The following is a 15,403-nucleotide window of genomic DNA, read 5'->3' as shown; positions in this document are numbered from 1 at the left end:
ATGAATAATGAATGTAGTAAACTTTTTGGTTAGGAAATGTGGTTGAGTACATATTTATTGTCTCATAAATTATATTACTGTATATACCATTAGTTGGTTGGAAAAATAATAAATTATTAATTTTTGAACTTAAAAATATTTTTTAAACCCATCATAAACTTGTAATATATACAATGACATAATCATGATAATGGGTGGTTTATGAGCAAAATTTTTTGTCAATTTCAAAACGACTTGGTAAGCGGTGATTTTAGTAACAAAAAAATCTCAATCATGAAACGACGTAGTTTGGCGGTAAGTTTATTTTAGCCATTGATTCAACTTTAAATGAAATGTACGCTCTAGATCAATTCTCTCCTCTACTCTCCGGTTTTATTTCTACTGCCCTGTGTTTAACTACATTAGCCTTCGTTTTCTTCTAGGGTTTCCTTTTTCTCTCGTTCTCCCACGCCACCATTTGATCAAGAACGAAAAGTAACCGCAACAATGGTGGGATTCAACACGCAGCCATATGGAATACAATCCATGCTCAAGGAAGGTCACAAACATCTCTCTGGTCTCGATGAAGCTGTTCTCAAAAATATCGACGCCTGCAAGCAACTTTCCACTATCACCCGCACTTCTCTTGGTCCTAATGGTAACTAACTTAGTAAATAGATCAAAGGTTTTAAATCTGAGTCCGAGGTTTTCGGAGATGCCGAAACTGTATTGTGACGGCAATTGTGACTGCATCGACCACACTTTCCGTAATTGTGGGAAAAATGTTTTAGAATTTCCGAAACCGTTAGCTTGGATAGATCTCTCATTTTTACTCTCTCCATTTTCGTTTCCAATAGATTTAAACTAAAAATGTGAGATATTTTAGAAATGTGTATGGTGGTGTTATGTATTGTTTTTACTGAGACACGCGGAATGTCAAGGTTTTCGGAGTTGCCGAAACTGTATCGTGACCGTAATTGTGGCTGCATCTACTGCAGTTGTCCACATTGTCCGAAATGTGTTTTGTTTCCTTTCTGGAACCTTTACCTTGCATAGATCTCTCTTTTTCCTTCTCTCCATTTTCATTTTCAATATATTTAAACTAAAAATGTGAGATATTTTAAGAATGTGTATGGTGGGGTAATGTGTTATTTTTACTGAGACACTGGTATGTCAAAGTTTTCGGAGTTGCCGAAACTGTATTGTGACCACAATTACACTTGTGACCTATCTAGTGCAAATGTCCACAGTTATGTTACCTGGCATAGATCTCTTTTTTTCTTTCAATCCGTTTTCATTTCCAATAGATCTAAACTGAAAATGTGAGATATTTTATGAATCTTTATGGTTGTGTAATGCCTTATTTTTACTGTTTAATAATTCAGGTATGAATAAGATGGTTATAAATCATTTGGACAAGCTTTTTGTAACAAATGATGCTGCAACTATTGTAAATGAACTCGAGGTTCAGCATCCTGCTGCTAAGATTTTGGTTTTGGCTGGGAAGGCTCAACAGGAAGAAATTGGAGATGGAGCCAATTTGACTATTTCATTTGCTGGGGAGCTTCTGCAGGGTGCAGAGGAACTTATCCGAATGGGTCTTCACCCAAGTGAGATCATCAGTGGATATTCTAAAGCAATCAACAAGGTTCGTTAGTTCTTAATGGGAGTACATTTTTTCATATGTTGTTTATTGCCCTGTGGTCATGTGGAACTGACAGTTTGATAATACTAATAAAATTTGTGTCTATTGACAAGAAAATGACAAGAGATTGGAGAGAGAATATATTCCAGTTCGAATAGTTAATTTTTTTCGACTTAAAGCTACTACTCATAAAGATGTATGCTAATCTCAAATAAAGATATTCTTTACTTAAAAGGGCGGCCCACTGTGGCTTGCACTTAGTGGGGTCTTGGGAGGGTAGATGTGCACAACATTACCCTCGCAGGCGAAGAGCCTGTTTCCATGCTCTCCAGGTCACAAGACAAGCAACCTTACCATTTTTGCACCGAGGCTCACCCTCAACGATATTCCTTACTTAAAATGACTAAATTTGCCTCTTTTCTTTTTGTCCAAACTTACCTTCATATATTCATCTTTAATTGATATATTGTCTTCCTTTAATTCCTTGTCGTATTTCAGACAATTGAAATATTGGCTGAACTGGTTGAGAATGGCTCAGAGAATATGGATGTCCGTGATAAGGAGCAAGTTATTTCTAGAATGAAAGCAGCTGTTGCTAGCAAGCAATTTGGTCTAGAAGATACCATATCCTCACTTGTTGCTGATGTTAGCATATCCTGATTACTCTGTTTTCTATTATAAAATACTTTGTTAGCTCAACACTTGAACAATCAAACTTTTTTTGGGAAATGTAGGCATGCATCCAAGTGTGTCCAAAAAACCCTGCAAACTTTAATGTCGACAATGTTCGTGTTGCAAAGCTCTTGGGAGGGGGCTTGCATAACAGTACAGTTGTTCGAGGATTGGTTTTGAGAGGTGATGCTTCTGGGACTATAAAGCGCATGGAAAAGGCGAAGGTTAGCATTATTTAGACTTTGGGAGTTCTGGAGTTCCTTGAAGTGTTCACTATATAATTTTGTGTTGAGGTTCTACACAACATTATCATTTCCACCCCTTTGTGCTAGATAATTTCATTTTATATGATCCTGGGGTTGTTTGCGCTTTTCATTGCTTCATTATTTTGATGAATATGAAGGCTGTACTTCTATGTTTTGTAACACACATTCTCCCTTCTAAAGAGTTAAGATGCATCATTGTAAACAAATGGTAAATAAAGGATTCAACAATAAACAATGGTCATAATGAGCCACGTTGAAAAGATGGAACTACTATTAGAACATGAGGTGCAAAGTTATAGAATTATTGCTTCATTAAATATCTGAATCAGGATATTGACATCCTATGTAATCTGAATTTCTAGAAAAAATTGGAGTTTTGTCACGTTCTAGGACCTGAAGAAGCAATTGTTATTTCTATACAAGTATACATTAGACTTTTTTATCATGTGTCTCTTTATTCATTATAAGCTTAAACATTTTTATGATATTGTCATCTGGGTTCATTATTTCCAAGGGGTTCATATTATGTAACAAAAGCAAGTGTTGTGATAAACATAGCTCACTTTTGCCTTCTGTTTCTATTTAATTATTGTTGTGTCATGAATATTGACATTCTTTAGTTCATATCTGATGCTCAAATAATTTCAAGTAAGAGTTAATTTTTTCTTCATTTTTTGGAATTGTTAACTTTTATCATCAAGGATCTAATCTTTGCTATATGTAGCTCACTTTTGCCTTCTGTTTCTATTTAATTAATGTTCTGTCATGAATGTTGACATTCTTTAGTTAATCTCTGAAATTCAAATAATTTCAAAGAGTTATTTGTTTTCTCTCATTTTTTTTGGAATTTTGTATAACTTTTATCATGAAGGATTAAATCTGTTGCTATTTTGACTTAATTCGATAAGAAACCAATATATTCAGTTTTTTCCTTTTCTGGTTCTCCCAATCATAAGCTTTTGATAGATAGCCATACTGTCTAGTACTGAGGCTATGGTCAATGCTGTTTTAGGTTGCTGTGTTTGTTGGTGGTGTTGACACATCTGCAACCGAAACTAAAGGAACTGTCCTCATACATTCAGCTGAGCAGGTATTTCGCGATCACTATAGCCTTAATTACTGTCTTTTCTCTTTCCTGTTTTATGTGGTTGTAATATTTATTGATTGCTGAAGTGTGGATGCCTATTCATTTATATCTGACACTAGCTGGAGGTCCATCCCTCCTCCCCCTAAAAGAAAGGTTGAAAAGGGATTTATTGGTAGGGTACCATGGTCCTTAGCTGTTTGTCACTGTTTCTTTTCACAATGTTGATTGCCAGCATAATTTTCTTGCATAGCTTTTGTTTGGAATTTATCATAGCGTTTAAATTTAAGCTTATAACCACTATGGCAATGACTTAGGATAACTTATGTCCTCTATTTTCAACTTCTGGTTAGCGCAGTTGCTTTGTTCATAACCTGATGCTGGTCTACAGTCTACTGTAGATTTTTAGAATTGATGGACTGAGATTTTCCTTTCACCGTTTAAGAGAATTTACTTATTATCATAGTTACAATCTTGGATCATTGTGTGGAGCAGCCAATCTAAAAAATGCTGTAGCGTGATGGCCATTACCAATGATTGTGTAAATAATTGAAATAATTTGTAATGCACACATATGAAGACTTGGGACAAAATATTCGAAATTTAAGACCTTCATCTGATACACAATAAATAACTCAAATGGTTTTGAAATTTTTTATTCCATAAACAAATAAACAGTAAGCGAACTTTCAGTAATCAGAATTAAATAATCATATTAGTCAACATGTTATGAGTAACGTAGTAATAAGAAATCTTAAAACCATACCATATGCATATTAAAATAGTTGTTACTTATTACTAAAGTAGGAAGTCATGTCCATTTTCAACAAGAATAATAATGTTTGATTTTGAATAATGAAAAATTTATTTAAACATCTAAAGTCCAGATTAGATAATGATGAGAAAGGTTGAGGGTTTCTTCTACCCAAACAGTGCCAACACATATGGTTCGACTTGTCCAGGAAAAAAGTTCACTGTAAAATCTCATGTCTGTCAGGATTTTAGGCAGGGAAAATGGGATTAAACTAGGGACTTTATCCACACTTCAAATAGTGGTCGCAGTCGCAGATGGCCTGATAGCATCTCCAATATTATGTGGTGGCTAAACAGTGCTGCTATTGTGCACGATTGATAATTGTGTTCATAAAAAAAATTGTTTTTTAAATCATGTATACGAATTCTTCTCTGCTTGCTGCTTTTGCTAGTTGGATTTATTTATGTTAATTTTTTATAGCTAGAAAACTATTCAAAAACTGAAGAAGCTAAAGTAGAGGAGCTCATCAAGGCAGTAGCAGATTCTGGTGCAAAAGTGATTGTCAGTGGAGCAGCAGTTGGAGAAATGGCGTTGCATTTTTGTGAGCGTTACAAGTGCGTGAAGTCTTAATTCCTGTGATTTTTTTGAAACTGTACTTCTTTGGTTAAAACTCTCTTGTGATTTTAATTTCTCATGCTATTACACCAAAGAATTAATATCAATAGTATTTCTATCAATTTGAGATTGTGGTATGAGTCGAGGTTGTTTTCTAACTTAAAACTTTCTGCTTTCGTAGGCTTATGGTTCTGAAAATCAGTTCGAAGTTTGAGCTACGTCGATTTTGTCGGACAACTGGTGCTGTTGCTATGGTGGTGTTTTGCTTCTTTGGTTAAATAGTAAAGCTTTTCTACTTTCTAAGTTCTAACCCATTTTGTTTTCCTATCACAGCTGAAACTTAGCCAACCAAACCCAGATGATCTTGGATATGTTGATTCTGTTTCAGTAGAGGAAATTGGTGGTGCAAGGGTAGGTTAACGAGATTGTTTGGTTTCTATCATTTTTTGGGTTCCTTTTATAAAATATTATCATATTCCCTTCCTCTTGTGTTCTTTTAAAACACATTTAGACACTCGGCATATAATTTTTGCTCTTTTATAATTTTTACAAATTTTTATAATGATATGCAGGTGACCATTGTGAAAAATGAAGAAGGTGGAAATTCTGTGTCCACTGTTGTTCTGCGAGGAAGTACGGATAGTATACTAGATGATCTTGAAAGAGCAGTAGATGATGGAGTGAACACTTACAAGGTAATTTTTGCTATACGAACATAACAAGTAGATTGTAGTTTTGTGCCTCGTTAAACTTGTAAAAAATATCTGCAAAAATTGGGATTGCTGTTACACATTTGCAGTCATTTTTTAAATTTAAGAATATTTGCAGTAATTGTGATTTTGAGAACTGATTATTAATTTTTCTGTGTAATTATATATCAGGCCATGTGCAAGGATAGCCGTATTGTACCTGGGGCTGCAGCAACTGAAATTGAGTTAGCTAAAAGGGTGAAAGAATTTTCCTTCAAGGAGACAGGGTACTTTTATTTCCCTTATGTTTCCAATATAAATTTATTTGTTTGTACTTTTAAAGACACATCAAAGTGATTAATTTTGCTTGCTACTTTTTATTCATTTAATTATTTCGATGTAATTTGTTTTTCTTAACTACATGCAGAATCCAGTTTGTTACTTATTCATTTACGTATGAAGCGTGGGGTGTAATTATAACACGATCGCGTGGCCCAGCGACCGAGCCCTTATTTACCGGTCGCCTTAGTTCGAGTTCGTTATTGCTTGCATAATAGTTTTATCGTTTTTCAATGGATATGATATACAGATAGAGCATTATGGTGTCATTGATCCATGTAGTCGACTCAACCTAGTAGGACTAAGGCCTGATTGTTGTTGTTTGTTTATAATCAAGTATTGACAGTTACCTTCCATTTTCTTATCTCATTTCCTGGTGTTTTAGGTCAACTAAAATAGAAGGTCAATTGAATCAGGATATTTTTTATTTTTAGTGCAAGCATCTAGTCATGCCTGTACAAAGATCATATATTTTTTTTCTGAAGTCCACTTGAGACAGGCACCTTAAGAAAACTGTTGACAACTAAAATAGTTATCAAACTTCCATGACAACTGTTGTCTAGTCAAGCTATCTGCATCTTGATACTGACACACTTCGGCATACATTCACCATTAACATATATGCTAGTAGACTCATTGTATCTTTAATCATTTGAGTAATTGAGAATTAGTTGAGTCAGTATGACTTGAATATTCTAAATTCAAAATATGATTACAAATTAGAGGATTTCAATTTTCATGTAGGGTCTAGCTTTTTTCACCATGTACTATATTTCGTCGGCTACCTTGGAAAATAGTTGCATGTTTGGGTTTTGATTAAACTTGGGAGAATAATTGCTTTTTTCCTCAATAGCTCCTTCCATGAGCTTTTGATCCTGAACTATTTGGAACACAATAAGCTAATCCAAACAATCACTAGGCACTATGTCATATTTGTTAGGACTTAGGACTTTATTTGCTAATTGAGACATGAAGAGGAAGTACTGAAGGTTTATAATGTTTCTGTAGATTGGATCAGTATGCTATAGCAAAATTTGCTGAAACTTTCGAGTTGGTTCCTAGAACTTTAGCTGAGAATGCTGGGCTAAATGCAATGGAGATCATATCTTCTCTGTATGCAGAACATGCATCTGGAAATACCAAAGTTGGCATTCATTTGGACGAAGGTGTTTGTAAGGATGTATCAACCTTGAGCATTTGGGATCTACATGTGACTAAGTAAGCTACTTTCTTCTTTAACACATGCATCATTTTTATGGTAGGAAGCCCTACTTTGAACATATAATGGTCTAGCTTGTCATTATTGTTAAATTAGATTTGCCTAAATAGCCTTGTTGTTAAGCGCTCTTGTGATTGATGAACTTCTCTCAACTGCCTAAATTTGAAATAATTGTATGTTGAATATCAATCTTGCACCACTCTCATCATTGCTTTTTCTGCTCAGGTCCTTTGCTCTGAAATATGCTGCTGATGCTGCATGCACTGTACTGCGGGTGGACCAGGTAATCATGTGGAAGTAAATAGTAGTCAATTGTTCCTTGCTGCTTCCATATTGCTACTTTAATAAATACCATCCGTGCACACTTTTTTATGGGCAAACAAGCTCAAACAGAAAACGGTTTTATGTTACTTTATAAATATATTATGAAGAAATATACAAATGTCGTTAAAGGCGAGTTAGGAAAATTTCAACTTTCAGAATAATTCTAATAATTAAGTGCTTGCGTTTTGTCAGAAACTAAAATAAAGAATATGGTGATGCATGCCATATTGCCTCATGGAACTAATAACCTAGATTTGGAGAAATTGTTTGTTTGGAATTTAGAGTGCATGAACAGGATCGTGATTTCTTTAAAATGTTGATACAAACGTCTGGAAACAGCAATGAGAGGTTCTTGTGTTCAAATCGTGTTCTTTCAACTTATGCAATGGATCAATAGGGAAAAATAATTAGTTGGACTTGAGCTGTCTGTATGGTGGGCACCTGAAGTTGAAAATATTAGATCAACTTTCAATTTCCAGTGTATAAACTGCATTTTACACCATGCGGACAATTTTTTTCCTAGAAATATGGCTTTTGGTAGGTTATGACATTCATTTTGATAAACTGCTAATTGCTTCACTATTCAATAGCATGAGAAAGTCTTGTAAATTTGAAATGCTGAACCCTCCAGTGTCTTTTATTTCCATAGTTAATTGAGACACTGAAAGTACGAATAATGTTACACTATGAGGAAACAACATTTCATCTTTCAAAGAAATATTTAATTTTTTTAATGCGAATAAAAAATTGTAGTTAATACAATGATATGACAGTTTCTTGTTACTAAAAGCCATATTGAATGATATGCCACAGCTTTTGTGAAATTGGATGCATGAAGTTATTGAGATTGTATTTTTTGATGTTTTCAGATTATTATGTCGAAACCTGCTGGTGGCCCAAGGAGACAAGACCAACCTGCTGGTGGCATGGATGAAGACTAAAATTTGAAGATTTGACTGTTGTTTTGGTCATATGTTTTTGCATCTAAACATGATGATGTCCTGAACTTTGGTAACTTGGTATGCATCTTGTTTTCTTTCCATATCAGCAAATGGATCTCACTTTTAGATATTTGATTTTCTATATCATAAGTGGCGATGTTCATTTGCTTTGAGCACTATTATCTCGGGGTTTGTTTTAGGGTTATTTGTGAGTTGGGTTTTGGAGGGGAAAGAAGAGAAAATAAAGGTTTTAGAGCATGAGATACACTTATGAGATGGCTTTTGAAGCCTTTATTTTCTTTCCCTTCCTTCTCCAAAACCCAACTCTCAAAGCAACCTTAAGAGAATTTATATTTGGTAACTTTGTTGAGCATCATTGCCTAATTTCTGTTTTTGCATGCAATACAGGGATTCGAGGATCAAGATTTTGCTTTCTCTAGGTGTAAGCAGGATTTCGGGCATATGTTGTAGGTTATTTTATTAAAATGCAGAACTTTGTCGTGTTAATTTTTGTTTTTGATTTTAAATTCTACTTGTTTATTTGCAAAAGGAAATTATTGCCTAATTGGTTTTTTTTGAGAGCCTATTTGCATTTGTGAGTTAACAAAAGCAAAGATTTTGATTAGTTTAGTAAGTAGTTTAAACATGGTAAAATATGTAATTCCGTCAACTTTAGTTTTTTACCTATGATCTTCAATATATGTCGTTCTTTAATGTTTTGGGTTTTTTTTAAGCAGGAGAATTCATATGATGATGACTATGTTATAAAGCATGATTAATGTTGGAACTTCATCTTAGCTTTTTTTTCTAATGTTTTGTCCAATAATAATTAAATTTGAGAATAAAAAGTATATTACTGATTGTCTATGCGTAAGATATTTTTAAATATGGATAAATAATAAAAAGGATATGTTTTATTAATGTGTCCAAAGCCATATATGAAAAATGTCTCGGAAATGTTATATCTAATACCTTCAGTTGCTAAGCTCATCCAATGAGCCATTGTGTCTAGTGACAAGTGTCTTCAAACAATTTTGTTTAATAATGTATATATATGATTTTTATTTGAATTTATTTCAAATAATTTTTATGTACATTTAATGATACGCATTTATGAGAATGTTATTGTTTCAATTGTTATCCATTATTCACCGGCAAGAAAAATTCAGTACAACATCTTTAGAGACGAAGTTGAAATTGTGTACAAAATAGAATAATCAGAATAGACCATTAATAGGGCAAGCATACAAATTTTTAAAGCTGAAGTAATTATCAAGGATTTAAATCACAAGATCTATGTCAATGTCAAACTCAAAAGAACTCTTTGCAATATATGTTATTCCTAAAGTGGATATAAATTTGAAGACGGTTGGAGAATGAGATCCAAAATTGTCTATAAAAGAAGATTGCTTTTAAAGAATGGGACACACTTTAGTATAATCACATATATTTATAGTTATTATATAAGCTTACATCAAGATATGTTATAAAGTAATTACGCAATTAAGTACTTCTATATTTTGATGTTGTTAAAAGTTACCTATAATAGAGTGATTATAAAGCTATAATTGGGTGTATCACATCATATGGAGGAATATGATTGATTGAGATGAGATTTGTCCCTCCTATATAATGATAGTAAATATACATAGGTCATTTGACAGAGTAAGATTTTGAAATAAATGACAATGCTAAAAAATGGTAAATATGATATTTATTTAATTTTGAAAAGCCTTCCCAAGTATCAAGAAATGTAATCTTGAATATTAACGGAAGACACATCCATGATGAGTTCAATTAGATATATGGACAAAAAAGGACAGTCATGTAGAATAGAATTGTTACATAATATCTTAGTGTTATATAGCTAGATATCACTTACAATTCATACATGTAGGTTAGGGGTGTTCGCAGTCCATTTGGATCGGTTTTTAAGCAAAAAATCATCCGATTCAAACGCGTAATTAGTATGCGGTCCGGTCCGGTCCATTTATATTAAGATGTCCGATCCATCCGATCCAAATATTATATGCGGTTTCGGTCCGGTTTGGATCGGTCTATTTTTTAGATATAAACATATAAATTCCTTCAATTTTAGCCTACAACACCAACAAGGTAGTAACCAGAACAATGAAGAAAAGTTTGATTCTTTTAATAGCAAGATTAGAAACATCAATATTCATATTGTTATGACAATTTATGTGTTTTTGCTGTGTTTAGTTTACTGCTTAATGCTTGTGTGATATATTTTAGTTAACTTAATAATATCGGTCCGGTCTGGATCCCAGACGTGAAACCGAAGACCGGACCAGAGCGATCAGTCCTTAAAAAATAAATCCAATACGATCCAAATACATTCGGTTTTTACGATTTCGGTCTACTTTGGATCGGTTTGCGGTTTTTGTTTTAGACCGGTCTGGATTTGAACACCCCTAATGTAGGCTACCTATAAGGTCACACATATAGAATTAGGGCAATATAGTCATATTAACACATATAGAATTAGGGCAATATAGTCATATTACCATATTGGGGGAGGTTCATTAGATGAACTAAACTCCAGTATGTAATTTCCTTGAGTGCTTATGAACGGATCATTATGCTCCAACTTGTTATTAATATTTCACATTGACCCTAGCATCCGCTAATACGACGAGCTTCAAAGGTTTTAAAGAGAGAGCATTCTTGTGGACTTCTATAGAGATGATGTTTGACTTTGTTGAAAGAATGATGTTTTGAAGTGGTTTTTAATTCACATTAATGTGGTCATTTATGATGACTTTTGAGTTTGTGAAATTAAAAAAACTCATTAGTCTCGCATTGCGTGGATGAGAGAAGTTGAAATGTTTTATAAGCCTTAAGTTGCAATTTTGGAGGTTTTGTGAGTGAGTGATGACTCACACAAACAAAACCTTCACACACACGCGCACCACCACCTCTGCCGCCGCCTGGCTCGGACAAAACATTTTTTTAAATAAACATCTATTTATTTTATTTTGGGCTATTTTGGCTTGGCATGTGTGTTGGCCAAGTCAACACATGCATTTAACATAAAGCCGTTAAGTGGTAATGTTTTGCAACGTTAGATCATATATTCGTTAGATCTTTTGCACCACCGGATGGGGGAGTCGGTGGAGGCCTCAGACTATAAATAGAGGTCTCATCCCCACATTAAAATTTGCACCAAGTTGAAGATGTTTACCTCTCAACTTCTTTTTCCCTCCCTTATATTCCGCCAACGCATTTTTAGGCAACCTTCTCCCCCTTTCTTTTCTTGGCACTTGAGAATTGACACATGCAGCCAAAGTAGGAATTTCGAGAACTGACACTATTAGTGAGTATTGTGGGAAAAGAATTGCACGGACAACCATACTGAGGGAATTCGAGAATTGGCACTAGTAGCAATACAGTGAGTGTATTCGAGAGTGATTCTTATGATGTAGTAAGACATCGTATAAAAGAGAACTGAACTGTTTTATCCTAAGGATGACATAATTGATAGTCTGCTTGCACAATTTTAGCAGTACCACGAAACGTCTTAAAGAGAGCGACCTGGTCGTGACTAGTCAGTGAGGATTATTTTGTGCCATTCAGAAATGTTGGAGCTACAGTAACAACAATTTTAAGACGTTTCTACTGCAATGACATTCGTAGATAATATTATTGGACCGAACAACTATGACCTGAACAAGCCATTTCGGTTTGACGAGATAAATTTTAAACGTTGGCAACATAAGATGTAATTTTTTCTCAATATGAGAAAGATTGCTCACGTTCTGAAAACTAACATCTTAATAGTGCTGGATGAGGCTGAAAAAGAGAAATGGATAAATTGACTATTAAAATAGCTCTTTGGAATGATGGGTTGTTTGATGATCTCTATGATTACTATAGCTCATACAAGTCTGCCAAATTAATTTGGTATGCACTTGAAAAAAATATGATATCGAGGAAGCTGAGACTAAAAAGTATGTTGTTACGGAAAATTGATTTTGTAAAAATGTTCTAAAAAATGACCTATATGCTTAAAAACATGAGCGTATGTCCCTATATGAACTTAAAATTGATTTTTTAGCATATTTTTTTGTTAAATGTTCTCAAATTGATTTATGAGTGTATGTCCTTATATGAACAATTCCAAGTGGCTGTCATAATTGACAAACTGCCTCCTAGTTGGAAGGACTTCAAAAACCTTCTGAAGCATAAGATCAAAGAAATCTCTTTGGAATTTTTGATCACTCGTCTTTGTATTGAAGAAGAGGCTCGTAAGCAAGATCAAAGAGAAGGGGTGTTGACTGTCTCCAACAATAGCACTAAGAAGAAATTCTCAAGTGCGGTTCTTAAGCCTTCTGGCACTAACTTCAAGAATCATAACCGCAATGGGAATAAGACTAAGAACACTAGTCGCAACAAGAATTGGAACCCTCAAAAGGTCCAATATGTTAAGCCATCTATTAAGAATGACTCTGTCAACATGTTTATCTGCTTCAAGTGTGAGAAGTAAGGTCATATGGTACGCAAGTGCAGAAATAAACCTATGAGTCGTCCTCCACATGCCAACATAGCTGATGAGCCATTTGTGGCAGTATTATCTGAGGTCACTATAGTTGGAGGAATTGATAGGTGAAGGGTAGATACTAACGCATCCCGCCATGTCTGCTATGACCGTGCTATGTTCAAAACATGCACGAACGCTGATGATAAGAAGGTATTGTCGGGTGACTCCCACGCCATTGTTTTTGCTGGAACTTTTGATGTGGAGCTGAAGTTTACATATGGGAAGACTCTGATTTTTAAAGATGTGATGGACACTCCAAAGACGAGGAAGAAACTGGTTTATGGTTTTCTTCTTAATAAGGTTGGTTTTACCTAGACTATAGGAGCAGACTTATACTAAGAATGTGGTATTTGTTGGGAAATGGTACGCCATTGATGGCATATTTAAATTAAATATTGATGTTTCTATTAATAAAATTTCTGATTTTGTTTACATGTTGTGTGATTTTAATATTTGGCATTCTAAACTTTGTCATATTAATAAACATGCAATCTCAAATTTGCGTAGCTTAGGTTTAATTGCAAAGTTATCTAAAAATGATTTTGAAATTTGTGGATCATGCAGTTAAGCAAAAATTTCAAAAAAACCTCATAAATCAGTAATGCAGAAATCTGAGTCTTTAGATTTAATACACTAAGATATATGTGAATTAGATGGAATATTATCGAGAAATGGTAAATGTTACTCTATCACTTTTATTGATAATTGCTGTGATTTTACTTATGTATATCTTATTATCTTATGAAAAATAAAAGTGAATCACTTAACATGTTTAAGTTATATGTAACTGAAATTGAAAATCAACTCAACAAGAAAATAAAGAAACTCATAATCAATAGAGACATTGAGTATGACTCTAAAATGTTTAATGTTTTTTATAAATTAAAATTAAATGGCATTATTCATGAAACAACTGCACCATATTCACCTAAAATGAATGGTAAAGCTGAAATAAAGAATAGAACTTTAACTGAATTAATTGTAGCTATTATGTTAAGTTCTGGTGCAACATCCTTTTGATGGGGTGAAATTTTATTAACTGTATCCTATGTGCTAAATAGAGTCCCTAAGGCTAAAAGCAAAATTTCTGCAAATGAAATTATGAAGAATAGACAACCAAACTTGTCTTATTTGAGAACTTGAGGTTGTCTAGCTTATATCTGGATACCAGACCCAAGAGAGTTATACTCGCAAGTAGAACCTATGACTGTGTATTCATTGGGTATGTTGTAAATAACAAGGCATACATGTTTTATGACCTTAACGCAAAAGTGGTCATTGAGTCTAACGATGCAGACTTCAATGAAATGAAATTCCCTTTTAAATTGAGGAATAGTGGGGGCACAACAACTATCACATACTTGTGATTAAAAATAATGATAATAACGATAAGTTAGAAATTGAACCTAGAAGAAGTAAGAGAGCAAAGATTACTAGAGAATATGGACCTGATTATATGGTCTATACATTGGAAGATGATCTATTAACACTCCAAGAAGCTTTGACTTCTTTGAATGATGATTTGTGGCAAGAGGCCATAAATGATGAGATGGATTCTCTAGAGTCTAACAAGACCTGACATTTAGCTGACTTTCCTCCTCGTTGCAAACTCGTTGGTTGTAAGTGGATATTGAAAAAGAAACTGAAACCTGATGGCACAAAGGATAAATACAAGGTCCGCCTTGTAGCCAAGGGCTTCAGGTAAAGGGAGAATGTAGATTTCTTTGACACATTTTCACCTATTACTAGAATAACATCCATTAGAGTACTAATATCGCTCGCTACGATACATAATTTATTATTATATCAAATGGATGTTAAGACTGTTTTTTTAAATGTTGATTTGGAAGAAGAAATCTATATGGAACAACATGAAGGTTTTGTAACACATGAGCAAGAAAATAAGGTTTTCAAGTTATATAAGTCAATGTATGGTCTTAAGCAAACACCTAAATAGTGTCATGATAAGTTTAACGACTTAATGGTCTCAAATGAGTTTAAGGTAAATGAAAGTGTCAAATTCATTTATTACAAATCAGAAAATGACATTTACACTATCATATGTTTTTATGTTGACGACCTACTCATATTTGGTTCCAACATTTATGTTGTGAATAATGTGAAATCATTGTCGTGTAACAACTTTGATATGAAAGACCTTGAAGAGGAAAATGTAATCCTTAGTATAAAAATTACTAGGTCAAAAGAAGGAATTTTTTGGATCAATCTCACTATGTGGAAAAGATCTTAAAGAAATATAAATATTTTGACTGTAAATCTGCTAACACACCATATGATCTAAGTGTAAAAATTTTTAA

General features: G+C 33.8%; 1 protein-coding gene across 2 annotated transcripts; it reads left to right on the top strand.

Moving 5' to 3' along the window:
- The first annotated feature begins 394 nt into the window (after positions 1 to 394).
- Positions 395 to 11,941, top strand: LOC109341117 (T-complex protein 1 subunit theta-like). Of its 2 annotated transcripts, none has more exons than XM_019578944.1 (14): positions 395 to 637; positions 1,365 to 1,627; positions 2,123 to 2,269; positions 2,359 to 2,520; positions 3,575 to 3,652; positions 4,881 to 5,014; positions 5,197 to 5,269; positions 5,349 to 5,426; positions 5,588 to 5,710; positions 5,897 to 5,991; positions 7,052 to 7,261; positions 7,488 to 7,545; positions 8,456 to 8,597; positions 11,930 to 11,941. In XM_019578944.1, exons 1-13 carry the CDS (start codon positions 487 to 489, stop codon positions 8,525 to 8,527), a joined length of 1,644 nt encoding a protein of 547 aa, XP_019434489.1. In that variant the 5' UTR covers positions 395 to 486; the 3' UTR covers positions 8,528 to 8,597; positions 11,930 to 11,941. The 2 variants fall into 2 exon arrangements, with proteins under 2 accessions (XP_019434489.1, XP_019434487.1); XM_019578942.1 differs by lacking the exon at positions 11,930 to 11,941 and adding an exon at positions 8,936 to 9,210 and having other exon boundaries at positions 8,456 to 8,605.
- The last annotated feature ends 3,462 nt before the right edge of the window (positions 11,942 to 15,403 follow it).

Source organism: Lupinus angustifolius, unplaced genomic scaffold, assembly GCF_001865875.1.
Source record: "Lupinus angustifolius cultivar Tanjil unplaced genomic scaffold, LupAngTanjil_v1.0 Scaffold_370, whole genome shotgun sequence".
Lineage (NCBI taxonomy): Eukaryota > Viridiplantae > Streptophyta > Magnoliopsida > Fabales > Fabaceae > Lupinus > Lupinus angustifolius.
Note: the sequence above shows the minus strand (reverse complement) of the source record. Positions and strands in the feature narration are given on the sequence as shown.